Raw genomic sequence first — 14,345 nt, 5'->3', positions numbered from 1 at the left:
GAAGAACCTGTTTCCTTACTTTTTCATCTTAGAGAGCTGCAACCCATGTATTCCTACACCTTCAAAGTTCAGCACTCCCATCTCTGCTTCCATCATCACATCACCTCTTCTGACCTCCTGCCTCCTTCTTATAAGAACCCTGTGATTACACTAGAACCATTTGGATAATCCAGGATAATCTCCCCAAGATCTATCTATAAAATCCCTTTTGCCATATAATTTAACATTCACAGTTTCCAGACATGAATTTCTTGAGGGACCATTATTCAACCTACTTGTAGACTATACAAACATTAAGATAGTGACTACAATGAACTGAAATACACCAAATATCTTTAAAACTATGAGCTCATCATTTTTTTAAAGATTTTATTTATTTGTGGGCGCCTGGGTGGCTCAGTCGTTAAGCGTCTGCCTTCGGCTCAGGTCATGATCCCAGGGTCCTGGGATTAAGCCCCACATCGGGCTCCCCGCTCGGCGGGAGGCCTGCTTCTCCCTCTGCCACTCCCCCTGCTTGTGTTCCCTCTCTCGCTGTGTCTTTCTCTTCAAATAAATAAATAAAATCTTAAAAAAAGATTTTATTTATTTGAGAGAGAGGGAGAGAGCAAGCACAAGTGTGGGGGGGAAGGGGGGACAGAGGAAGAGAAGAGAGAGAATCTCCAGCAGACTCTGCACTGAGTGCAGAGCCCAACGCGGGGCTCAATCTCACAACGCTGAAATCAGAACTTGAGCTGAAAACCAAGTCAGATACTCAACCAACTGAGCCACCCAGGCGCCCTGAGCTCATAATATTTTAAAAGTCTAATTAAGATGATGCTAGGAAGTCAACTCTTTTGAAAACTAATAAAGGGAAAGAATGAAGCATTTATCCTGACTTTTCTATAGAAACTGAACTACTGGTAACCAGATAGTAGATGGGACAATTTTCCCTTGCCTCCTTATACTCTTTTATCTATTTTTAGAAGTATTCAGCTAATATATGAAAAAAGGAAAAATAGAACATAACCATTTTGCAACACCTAATGAATTACTGAGCTTAAGCACCAAGCCATCAGTGGTTGCTAACTTCACAGAGAGAAAGACTTTGTGAACTTCTTGATGGATGAACCCTGTGGTAGCCAGCCTCCAAGATGGCTCCCAATGATCCTTACTTCCTAGTATTCAAATCCTTGTGTAATCTCCTCCACCAATGAATAAGGCTGATTCTGTAACTAATAAAATATTGCATAATGACAGTGTGCAACTTCCAAGGTAGATAAAATACATCCTTGTGGCTTCCACTCTGCTCTTCTGGATCAGTTGCTCTAGGGGAAGCAAGCAGCCCTAAAGAGAGAACCATGTAGTGAGAAACTGAGGCCTCTCATCAAAAAGCCAGCACCAGTTTGTCAGTCATGTGAGTGAGCCACCTTGGAAACAGTCCCTCCTGGCCCAGTTCAACCTTCAGATGACAGCAGCACCAGGTGATAGCTTGACTGCAATCTCATGAGAGAACCTGAGCCAGAAGCATTCCCTAAGCCATTCCTGGATACTGGACCAACAGGCACCTTGCAGTATTAAACTGGTTTTAAACCTCTAATTTTTGAGACACCTGGGTGGCTCAGACAGTTAAGCATCCGACTCTAGATTTCAACTCAGGTGATGATCTCAGGGTCTAGGATCCAGCCCCTTGTCAGGCTCCCCGCTCAGTGGGAAGTCTGCTTCTCTGCCTCTCCCTCTGCCCCTCCCTCTGCTCGCTCACATACACTCTCTCTCTCAAATAATAAGTCTTAAAAAAAAAAAAAAAAAAAAACCCTCTAACTTTTGGGGGCAATTTGTTAATGCAACAATAGTTAATATAAGCAACATCATCTATGAATTAGTCTTATCCAAAGTAATCAAATATCAATCTGATGAAGCCTCAAGTCCTACTACCAATTTATAGGAGATACAGAAGACAGAGAAACATGTTAATCTACACCTCAGGGATACAATCAGAAAGTCTAGACCACGAAAAGATGTAAAGGACAAAGAACTCCATTTCTTCAACAGATAATTTACAAGGGAGAAAAAAACGAAGTGAAAGAAATGGAGGGGCCCATAGAAGAGTCTTAAAAGAAATTTCATAAATTGGTGTGAATAAGGCATGAACTTTACTTAGATCTTAATCCAAACAACATGTGGGGAGGAATTGGAATTTGAACAGACTGGATCCTTGATAACTTTGGGGAGAGGGGAGTGGTTTGGGTATTATAATGTTATTATAGCTTTTTTTTTTTTTTTGAAGTCATTATCTGGTAGAGTTACAAAACATTTAAGAAAGAGATGTTATGATGTCTGGGATTTGCTTCCAAATAAAAGTAGAGGGCAAGTGGTTGAGGTCTAAATCAAACAATATTGACAACAAATTGGTAATTGTTGAATCCGAATGACAGTCATGTTGATTCATCGTACTCTTCTACTTTTGAATGATTGAAATTCTCTACAAAAAGGAAGCCAACAACAAAAGTACCTGAAAAAATCAGAATACAATTTTTTAAAATTGTGTGCAAGCTAAGGCTATCATTTAGACCTAATGTCCACTTTGTTACTTTTGCTTCTAAAAGCTGAAATCTTTCAGGATAATGAAATCGAGGTTTAGAAAGGGATTATAAAACATTTTATTATCAATGGGTATATTATCTGATATAACCAGGATGTTAGCCAGGATCACCCTGCCTTTTCGACTCAAAATTGACTCAACGCCCTTCCTATAGATAGTGGGAGACTCCTCACCTCCCTAACCTTTCCAAGATTTTACTCCACCTGTGGTGAAGGTAGTAAAGTGGCATAGAGAGATGTGTGTAAATTTTTCCTCCTCACCTTGGCCTGAATTTTCTGCTGACTTATTTCAGTGATGAATCATATTCTACACATACTGTTCCTTTTCTACTTCTTGGTGTTGCTCCAGACCATGCACTTGAAGTCATCTTTCTCACTTAGTATTTTAAGCTTTTTTTCTTTTCCCTAAACAACCAAGTTGTCTTCTGAATTATTCTGATACTAATAAAAACAGGTTTTTCATTCCACTACACAGGTGACATAATGGTTATATGGATACAGGACATTTAAAGAAAGAGATATGATACAGTCAGAACAAGTTATGAAGAAACTGATCCTTGGAAGAAAATGTTAAAATATTAACAAAGCTGTTTTTCTTCTAGGAATGGAACTAAGAGTGATTTTTTTTCTTGCTTCTACTAATATCTGATCAACATTTGACCATGGAAGAATTTTTTTATAGAAAGATAGCAACAGGTATATATCTAGATGACGTAGGACAGAGGAACAGGCAGGCAGAGGCCCAAACTGAAGATGAGGATGACACCAGCTTGTTCATCTTTCTGAGACGTAGAGCCCACCTTTTGCTAGGATCACAAGTTGGCTGATCCTAGCAGAGGGCAGGCTCTAGGTCTCAGAAAGGGGAGCACTTTTCTACCTCATGGACTCTCCTATAAGCCTCCAGCAGCTTCAGACCTGATCTTTGTCTATGAACTCATGATGTTTCTGGTGCTTTTCCATCAACCTTCCTCATACACAGGTAAGCCATAAAGGTAAGATTTACCATCATGGCAGACAATAGGAGACATCAGACAGCTCCATAGAGACTAGGTGCTTTGTTCTTTTTTTTTTAAGATTTTATTTATTTGAGATAGAGTGAGAACGAGAAAGAGAGCACAAGCAGGGGGTAGGACAGAGGGAGGGGTAGAAGCAGGCTCCCCTCTGAGCAGGGAGCCTGATGCGGGGCTGGATCCCAGGATCCTGGGATCATGACCTGAGCGGAAGGCAGACGCTTAATGACTGAGCCACCCAGGCACCCCTGGGTATTCTGTTCTTAACTATGACTCTGACTACTAGCACAGTATCAGGCACACACTGGGCACTTAAAAAGTTATCTACTGATCTAAATAGCATGACTTGAGGCCTTCTGCTCCTTGCTGAATATCCTTCACAAGAACCAATTTTCATTTTACAATTAGAGGTTAAAAATCTTAAAATTCCAATACTTCATAAAATTAACAAAGAGATTGCGATTTTATAAAAACTCCTGTCCATCTATTTAGTAACTATGATTTTCCAACTCTGATAGGATACACAAGGGAGAAGACTGCCACCAAAGACATCACTATTTAGGTCACCATTTCTCCTGTAGCTACCACACTCAACTGGACATGGAGATCCTTATTATGCGCAACTATGCCTGAAAAGATAAGCAAAAACCTGTGAACCAAAGGAAGATTAACACTGTTTCCCATTATTTTAGAATTTTTAAAAATAGTTTTTAATGTGGGCAAAGTTAATATCTATACACCTAGAAAAATCCAAACGTAAAGGAAAAACAACTCTCCCATCTGCTTCTGACACCTGATACCCAGCCTAGAGACAACCACATTATTATATAAAATTATCCATGCTTATGCCAGCATGAACATGTATTTTCACACTTTTTTTAAAAACACAAATGGTAGAATATTACATGATTTGCTTTCCAAACATAGCATATTTATTATATAGGAACATAATTCTCTGAAAATTAAAAGTTGATACAGTTTCAAATTATTTTTAATCAGTCACTAACAGAAAACAAAAATAAAGGCAATTTCATTATTATACATTGGAACATAAATCACATTTAAGCACAAACCTAAAAAACAATAGACTCATTTCTCATCTTTAACCTGTTTCTTCTCACTGTCTTCTCCCATATCAAAAGTGAATGGTTTGTCATAACCCATTAGATGGTTATAATCGTCAGGGTTTGGAAAGAGCCCTGGATTAACTAACAGTGATTTCGTTTTAGCATAAAATGTGGTAAACACATGTGCGCTGTCTGGAATCTTCACGTCATTCTGGTGAAACACTGTACTCGTTTCTAGAAGCACAACATTGTAAGTAATGGCTTTGTAAGTGTCTGTTGTAGCTTCATGGTACAACCGAACGACGTAGCCTTTTGTAACAAAGTGAAGCAGTGCTGGAGTGATCACTGTAAAGCTTCCTATGATGCCATAAAATAATATTTGCAAAGGCACACTTCCAAATATAATACTGTTTTGTGCAAAAATGTATGGTAGTAATGCAAGGCTGATGACACTTGTAGAATAAGAGAAACATTTCACACCTAAACAAGAAAAAAAAAAAGGGACAGTATTAATATTTATAGATTTTATAAAAGCATCAATCTATCCAATTAATTCTTCCACCTTTCTTCTTCTACCATCATCAAAACAATAAAATCAAAACACATATATAGTGATTATTTTCCAAGATCTGTTTTAAGTACTTTACATACTTATATATTTTATTCATGACATCTTCAAAAAAGCACTATGCAACAGATGCATGACTATCATCCTCATTCCCATGTAAGACATGAGAAAAACAAAGCACTTGCTCAATGTCACAAAGCTACCTACAGGCAGGCAGTACTGCGGTTCAAAGCCAGGCAATTTGACTCCACTGTCCCAGCCACTGGCCAATACACTGCTCTGCCTCTCCATGTAGGAAATCTGCTTTAGGGTTAACTGGCCTCCACCTCAGTTCCCCAATAAAAGACTTAACATTACTCAAAGATCCTTATGCATATTATAAATGTTAATTCAGTTAGCAGATTATTAAATAAAACTCTATTAACAAGCACTTCCACAGGCTTAACATTAAATGTTTAAATATGAGACTAACATTAACAGACTAAGTGCCCAGGATTAAAACAGCAAGTTACCAAAAAACACACCAGTGGTTAAGAAATATGTGGGAAATATATTCAACTTCTTTTACCAAGAAAAGACATTCAAGTTAAAACAGTGAGTTTTTTTTACCTGTCATATTAAAAAGATTAAAAATCAATGACTTCTCAAATGCATATTTAAAAATGGTTCAAATGGTAAATTTTATGTTATGCATATTTTACCACAATAAATGACTTAAAATGTAAATTTCCTTAGTTTGATTGTATAATTTTAACATGATCCCAACAAAAACACCATCTGTTCAGAAAACAGACAAGTTGAGATCCTAGACAAGTTGATTACAAAGTTAATTTGGAAAAACAAAAGAAGAAAAAAAAGGTGGGGAGAGGAATTAGATACTAAAACATAAGACTATAATTAAAATGGTGTGGTGCTGGTGCACAAATAAACAGATCAATGGAACAAAATGGGAAATCTAGAAATAAACTTAACTGCATATGAAAATTTAGTATAAAGATATAATCTCAGGGCATCTGGGTGGCTCAGTGGGTTCAGTGTCCGACTCTCGATTTTGGCTCAGGTCACGATCTCAGGGTTGTGAAATTGTACCCCACACAGGGCTCCGTGCTCAGCGCGGAGTCCACCTATCCCTCTCCTTCTGCTCCTCCGCACACACTCTCACTATTAAATAAATAAAATCTTAAAAAAAAAAAAATCTCAAATATGTGGGCAAAAGTGGTGTTGGGACAACTGAATAGCCATATAGAAAAAAATAAAATTCAATCCATCCCTCATATCATCTACCAGGAAAATTCCAAATCCCGAGATTTAAATGTAAAAAATAAAATCATAGAGCTATAAGAAAACATGCATGAAGTCCTTTATAATCTGAGAATGGGAAAACTTTTCTAATTATGACTGAAAACACAGAAGCAATCAAGGGGAAAGACAGGTAAATCTGATTACATTATAAATGTACATGGACATAAACAAAGTAGAGACAAATGAGAAAAATATCTGCAACCTCTATCACAGAGCATTAATATCCCCAACATATAAAAGGTTTCTAGTATGTGAGAAGAAAAAGATCAACAACCCTATCCACACACATGCAAGAAATATAAGCAGACAGCTCACTGAACCAAAAATGCACATGGTCCTTAAACAGATGAAATGTTAATAAACCTCAATCATAAGAACATGAAATTAAAAGCACAGTGAGATGCCAAAAACTAAAAGTTTGACAACATACTCTGTTGGTAAGACTGTAACACACTCTCATGCATTGCAATTGGTTGAAGGCTTAATTATCTTGCATCAGTAATTTAAAAATAATTCCTTCCTTCCTCCCACAGGTAGTTGCTATGACACTGGTACACATACAATACAACATAGATACAATGGGGACCAAGATGCCTCCTATATATAAGCCTCCTCAGTCCTTCCAACTACCTCTTTTTTCCCCATGACTCTGTTACACTATGGTGGGTTGGAAAGTGTACCCCAAAATTCATGTCCACCCAGAACCTCCAAATATGATGTCATTTGGAAGTAGGGTCCTTGCAGATAATAAAAAATTGAGATGAGATCATCCTGGAATAGGTTGGGCCATAAATCCAATGACAATATCCTTATAAGGACATAACAGGACAGAGACACAGAGAGGGCCATCTGAATTAGGAAGCAAAAATTGGAGTTATGCAGTTATGCATCCATAAGCCAAGGAGCACAAAGGATTGCTGAAAGCCTCCAGAAGCTCGAAGAGGCAAGGAATTCTTCCCTAGAGCCTTCAGAGAGAACATGGCCTTTATCAACATCCTGATTTCAGAATTCTAGCTTTCAGAACTGTGAGAACAAATTTCTGTTGCTTTAAGTCACCAACTTTGTGGAAATGTATTACAAAAGCCTGAGGAAACTAATACATACATATACTTTATTTTCCCTGGATTGAAATAATTACTATTTTTTAAACATATTCTGGGCTTTCCCATCTTCATGTCTTTGCTCATACTGCTTCCATGCCTGAGATGCCCTTCTTTCACACCTCTTCATGTTCAAATTCTACTCATCCTACAATAAGACTACTATGACATCAGTAATTATTTATTGATGAATTAACAAGAACTATCAACTAAACGACCCTTCAAATGTCTTTAAACGAAGCCCCATTCGGTAGTTTAAAGAATCTCCAAGAATGGTACCTCTATCCTAATGCCTCTCACTCAGTTTTACATAGAAAAAATGTTTCTCCCTCAGTTTCTACATAGAAAAAATAGTAATCCCTGAATAAGATACAGAGTATTGAAAGAATTCAAACATTAAACTCCTATACAAGTTATATTTCTAGAACTTTGAATACCATGAACAGCTATGCTCTTCTACAAACATAACATCCTACCCACACCAAAATTAATTCCTATTTATATTCTCTTCTTTACAGAATGGAATCAAATGCAAATAAGAAATAAAGTAATAAGCCTTCCCTGCATCTGAAGGAACCGTGTCTGTTCAGAAGGAAAGGTATCATGGGTGTCACTGTTAACACCTCCCAGTACTATAAATCCAGGTATCCGAGGCCAGAGATGGGACATAAGCTCAATGGCCTACTCACGTACTGACTTCTGAAGAAATTTCTAATCACCCAAGATGGACTTTTCCAGTAACTTCAGAACTCCTCTCAATAGTGACTATAATAACTCCTTACTGCCAAAGTTTTAAATACCTAAAATTATATTCTATTTTGATGCCACACATTTGAGAACATACGGATTTCCAGAGTAAATTTTAGATGATCAGTGACACCAGCATAACCAAAAACAGGAATGCAAATGCAGGTGCTGAAATCTTGTGGCCGATTTGACTATAAAGTAATCCTTCAGATATTTGAGGTTATACTTTAAGATTACTGAAATGAAATACAATCTCAGGAACTTGAACAAAACACATATCGAAGTTCTTCTGACCTCCATAATAAATCATTCCATACTAAATACCAAATTAAGAACTAAGGAAAGAGCTTCAGATTTGTAGCTATTTAATATACTGTCTTGGGCGCCTGGGTGGCTCAATCAGTTAAGCCTTCCACTCAGCTCATGATTCCGGGGCCCTGGGATCAGGCCCAGTATCGGCATCATTGGGTTCGCTGCTCAGCAGGGGGTCTACTTCTCTCCCTCCCTCTGTACTCTCTCTCTCTCAAGCAAATAAGTGAAATCTTTAATAATAATAATAAACAGTCCTTGTCTTCTCTAGTACTCTACACCACCTTGAAAAGCCACTAAATAAAGATGTTTCTTGAAAATGCTAAGGTGACCTCAAAAAATGTAAAAGAAATATATTTTTTAATCATAAAAGTATTATATGCTTATTTTAACTGCCAAATTTAAAAATATGCAAAGTAAATGTGTACCCTCCCAAAAAAACTACTCTTAAAAGGTATACTTCCATATTTTTTCTCTCCATATTCAAATATTACACAAATATACACTGCTTGTTCTATTTTGCTGTTAAACATCTTGAGAAGTGACCAAAGGATGGAAGCTTTAGCACCCAGCAATAAGATCACAAAGTCCTAACAGTCTTAACAAATCTTTTGAGGGGGTGCCTGGGTGGCACAGTTGTTAAGTATCTGCCTTCAGTCCAGGTCATGATCCCAGGGTCCTGGGATCAAGCCCCGCATCAGGCTCCCTGTTCCGCAGGAAGCCTGCTTCTCCCTCTCCCACTCCCCCTGCTTGTGTTCCTGCTCTCGCTATCTCTCTGTCAAATAAATAAGTAAAGTCTTTAAAAAAAAAAAAAAAAATCTTTTGAAAATCTCCTAAAAATGCAAAGGTCCCAACCTCTAAATCTTTTTTTTTTAAGATTTTATTTATTTATTTGACAGAAAGAGAGATAACAAGAGCAGGAACACAAGCAGGGGGAGTGGGAGAGGGAGAAGCAGGCTTCCCGCTGAGCAGGGAGCCCGATGCGGGGCTCGATCCCAGGACCCTGGGATCATGACCTGAGCTGAAGGCAGACCCTTAACGACTGAGCCACCCACGCACCCCTCAACCTCTAAATCTTGATTCAACAGGCCACAAGAAAAAAATATATAACCTAATTTCTCCTCATATCTTGCAATTAAGAGATGTTAAAATAAGAGATAACATATCCTGAGTACATTTTTTACAACTAAAAGGGGGGGTTAAAAAGGAAATTACCCTCACTTCTGGTTACCCACCGAATACTGTTCTCGCCAGATTCCCAGTATAAATCAGCCTTCCATCTTCTGATTTTTCAAGCTGTGTATGTAAGCATTGAACGCATCTTTCCCAACAAAGAGGTATCTATTGAAACAGAGACCATTATAATGTGAGTACATAATAAAGTGCATTTTAGACCAACTTTTAATTTTTTTAACTTTTTTAAATTATAATAGAGTAAAAGAAAACTTGTCACATGAGGTGATTTAAGGAATTCTCCCAAATAATCCACAGAGCTGAAGAAATCAAACTAACAAGATAGCTGTCCTTAACTCCAGTCACAAAGTGTTTTTTTGAAAACCTAGGTTTGCATCCCAGCTCAAAGCTTTTTGGATAAAGTGTGGCCTTGAACAAATAAAAAAAAATTAGTGGAATAATTCATTCTGTGGTTAATGAAAACATCACTCTTGTTCCATTGTCAAAATTTTAAATGCATTAGCTTTTCAAAAAATTGATGTTAATATAATGTAAGTAAAACACTGCAAATGTAAACTGTTTCAAGTCCAGACCGTTTTTAAGATTTCTAAAATGTTTATACTATAGCTAGTATTAAAAAGAGAGAGGGGCGCATGGGGGGGCTCAGTCGTTAAGCGTCTGCCTTCGGCTAGGGTCATGATCTCGGGGTCCTGGGATCGAGCCCCGCATCGAGCTCCAGGGAGCCCGCTTCTCCCTCTCCCACGCCCCCTGCTTGTGTTCCCTCTCTCGTTGTGTCTCTGTCAAATAAATAAATCTTAAAAAAAAAAGGGAGAGAGAGAGAGAAACTCTTTCTCTATTCATCTCGTTGCATCCCTTAGTTCCTCTTAAGAAAGTATTTCACTTGAAATCTTCATCAAATTTCACAGGAACAAGGGGTCCCCGAACGTCTAAACCCTTCAAAATGCAAAAGGTATGCCTAATCCCTTCATACTGCAATTTAATTAGATTCCAATTCCCATGTTAGGCATTTCTTCCAATTTACAACCATGTTTGCTAATTCTGATGTTTTACAGAGCAGGATTAGGAGACAATTTATTCAGATTAAAAGGAGAGGATTAACGTCTCCATCCCCTTTTCCAGGGAGCAAAAGAATTCCTTAAAATAGCCTCATCTAATAGAAAATAGAACAAACTTAAAGTCAGGTTGAGTTCTTTCAGTTCGGTCACCAGGTGGTGTATCTAATTTCGTTGCAAATCAACCCTTCCGAGCTTCCACTCAGAGGTAGAAGAGAAAATAGTGAGAGTCGTCACAAACCCGCTGGGTTTGCAGCCAGCTGTGAAGTACTTGGAACCGCCCAGAAAATGACCACTTTCGAACGGAAATTCCTAGACTCGTGGGTGCTGTAAACCCCGGGACGCCGGGCCTGCTCCCGAGGCCAAAGCAGGCTGCCTCTGCGCGCTCCGCAGGGGGCTCCTTCCGCACCAGAGTCCCCAGGCCCGACGCTCCCTCCACCGCCCACCCTCACTCGGTCCGCAGGCCTTCAGAATGCCGACCTGCGTTCGCACCCGACGCCCGCGAAGCGGCGAGGCTCCCCGCAGCCCCACGCTTCCGCAGCCAACCAGCCCCGAGGAGCCGCTACCGGAGGCCACTCGCGAGGCGGCCGCCCTAAGGCCTCGAAGCGCGGCGGCCGCCCACGGCACCGTCCTCTTCCCGCCGAGCCGAAGTTCGGCCGCCCACGAGCTGCCCAGCGCCAGCAGCAGCATCCCGCGCGTGAGAAGCGGCGGCAGACGGCGCTACGGCGACAGCGGGGAAGCCTGAGGCCCAGCTCCCCACCCGGCCGCAGCTGGAACCTGCCGTTCATGCCCCGCCCCTAGCCGCACGCGCGTGCGCAGAATACGTAGCCTGCTTGCAACTTTCCGTGCCACGCGCGTTCCCTGCGGACAGAGCTCTGAACACCGCACGCCCGCCTCTAGTTGCAGGGACACGCAGACGCCCAGCCTGCGCGCGGCTTCCCTTTCCCAGACTTGAGCGCTCTTTGTGAGACTGTGGAAGGACAGAGAAGAGAGCCATGCGCGAAAGACAAAGCCTGGAAGCCAGGGTTAAATCTTTGATTCTCGTGGGCGTCATTTTCTAGGCCCCCAAATATATTTTCTTTCCGGAAAATGATTCTAGCCTGTTAGCACAGAGTAATATTTTATGCGACTTGGACAAAAATGAGTGGTAATTTAATCCAACCATTGGATTGGTAGAAAATAAATGGAGCTTGCTCATGTGATGCTGATACTTGACAGATTTGTCTTCTGGAATCCTTCTCAACCATATACGTTTGTTCATTACTTGTTAAAGAGGTACTGAGTGCCTATTGCCAAGACTAAGGAGCAGAGGATATAAAGATACTGCATAAAATTGGGACTCCACTGTACTAACACAGTGGAGGAAACACCTAAAAATAAAATATAATGCTGCAATATCATTAGAATATACCAATTTACAAAATTTTTCAGAAGCCCAGAAAACGGCATGATTATGTTGGCCTCAAAACGTCTAAAAGCTTCAGGTTACCTGAGTCTTAAAGGATGAGCATCCAATTAGTTGACACTCCTCTGTTTACTATTTCAGAAGAATGTTTTTGACTCCAGACACTTTTGGCACAGGAGAGGATCAAACTAAAAGTCTAAAATAGTATCACCTTGACAACTCCAAATCCTGTCTACTTTTTTTCTGGGTATCCAAAGGGATAAAATTATACTGCTTCTTTATGAATGATTTCATTTTCTTAAACTTATCTTCCACTTACATTTTTTTTAAAGATTTTATTTATTTATTTGACAGAGACAGACACAGCGAGAGAGGGAACACAAGGGAGAGGGAGAGGGAGAAGAAAGCTCTCTGCTGAGCAGAGAGCCTGATGTGGGGCTCAATCCCAGGACTCTGGGATCATGACCTGAGCTGAAGGCAGACGCTTAATGAGCAAACACCAGGGACCATCCAGGCACCCCTTCACTTACATTTTAAAAACTCTTCTGTTTAGTGTGATACTACAAACATCAATTATCCATCTTACTGATATGTTTAAAATATTCTGTTAATACAGTATTTTCATATTGTTACAAAGATAAATTGAGACATTAAAATTTTTTGGTTTATTTGAGCAAAAAATTATTGGAATTGGACAGCACCAAACCGAAAGTGATTAAGAGTCCTCCACTGAGAGGAGCCAAGGGCAAGGTTTCTACGGAGACGATGAAGAAGCAAAGCAAGGAAATTATTTGGCTATAGTTTAAGCAGTTGCATTATTTGGGAAAATCTACTTGGCCGTTTGTGATTGGTTGTTCTTAGACATTTACAGGAATTGACTCTGGCTTAGGTTTTGGTTTGCTTCCATAGGCTACCAAGGTATTAGAGCCATCTCAGTCTAATGGCTTCCTTGATTGATTTCTTCAATAATATACTGAGAGAATGTGAATTTTAACTTCTGTTAAGCTTAGTTTTTTCCAACAGATTCTGTAAACAAATGAAAATAATATTTGGTTTACTTCTCAGTGTTTCTAAACAGCTAAAATGAGATCATATTCTGAAAATTTTGTGCTATAGAATTACACAGAATTGTTATTTATGCTTAAATAGATTTCCCAATTCTAGTAATACAGACATTTGTTGAAAATAAACTACTTGAGTGGGATTTTAGAATGATACTGACTGGGGCACCTGGATGGCTTAGTCTAACTATCCGATTCTTGATTTTGGCTCTGGTCATGATCTCAGGGTCATAAGATTGAGCCCCACATCCAGTTCTGTGTGTTGGGTGTGGAGCCTGCTTAAGAGTCTTTCTCTTTTTCCGCCCATCCCCCACCCTCTATCTCTCTTTAAAAAAAATTAAAAAATGAAAGCAAGGTAAATGGGTAAATGTCTAACCTTAAGGAAATACTTAAGTGAATCACAGTACATTTATATGATGTAATTCTATACAGACATTAAAAATGATGCTTGTTGAGATTTTGGTTACAGGTAAGTTAAATTGGAAAGTTAATAGTATACAAAACCATATGCACACAATATGATGATGTAAAAGTGCATGGAGAAAACAAACATCTGCAATCTGTATTTTTTGTAATAGGCATATATTATATTGACTACCTAAATAAAATTTTAAAATACAGTAAAATTTTGCACAAAAGAAAAAAGACAGTCCTAGACTACATCCTAGCCCTAAATCTGGCATTAGCTAGCCTCAGTATTCTCACGTGGAAAATTCTATCATTCTCTAGGCAACTAATATAGCGATCCTTTAGAGGCTGATGATGGAATGAGGAAAAGAGGAAGAGAAGGGAAGAAAACAACACTTTTGAAGTATAGGGGGAAAAATATGATTGAAAATGGGCCCACGCCTCCTCTCCTCACCCCATTCTCTCCCTGCCAAACTCTATTCTGAGCTACCGTTAAAACCAAAAACTTAAAAAAAAATTTTTTTTTGCAAAGGCTTTGAAAAGTT

At 39.2% G+C, this 14,345-nt stretch overlaps 1 protein-coding gene across 1 annotated transcript; it reads right to left on the bottom strand.

The window, feature by feature from the left end:
* Nucleotides 1-4,491: 4,491 nt before the first annotated feature.
* On the bottom strand, nucleotides 4,492-11,740 carry TMEM70 (transmembrane protein 70). The gene is made up of 3 exons (XM_035011364.1): nucleotides 11,407-11,740; nucleotides 9,916-10,021; nucleotides 4,492-5,134 (listed from the first exon to the last, which is right to left on the bottom strand). The coding sequence occupies exons 1-3, from the start codon at nucleotides 11,614-11,616 to the stop codon at nucleotides 4,677-4,679; spliced, it is 774 nt and encodes a 257-aa protein (XP_034867255.1). The 5' UTR covers nucleotides 11,617-11,740; the 3' UTR covers nucleotides 4,492-4,676.
* Nucleotides 11,741-14,345: the final 2,605 nt, after the last annotated feature.

Source organism: Mirounga leonina, unplaced genomic scaffold (assembly GCF_011800145.1).
Source record: "Mirounga leonina isolate KUSES-001 unplaced genomic scaffold, KU_Mleo_1.0 Mir_165, whole genome shotgun sequence".
NCBI classification, from domain to species: Eukaryota; Metazoa; Chordata; class Mammalia; order Carnivora; family Phocidae; genus Mirounga; species Mirounga leonina.
This window is presented reverse-complemented; position numbering and strand designations above follow the sequence as displayed.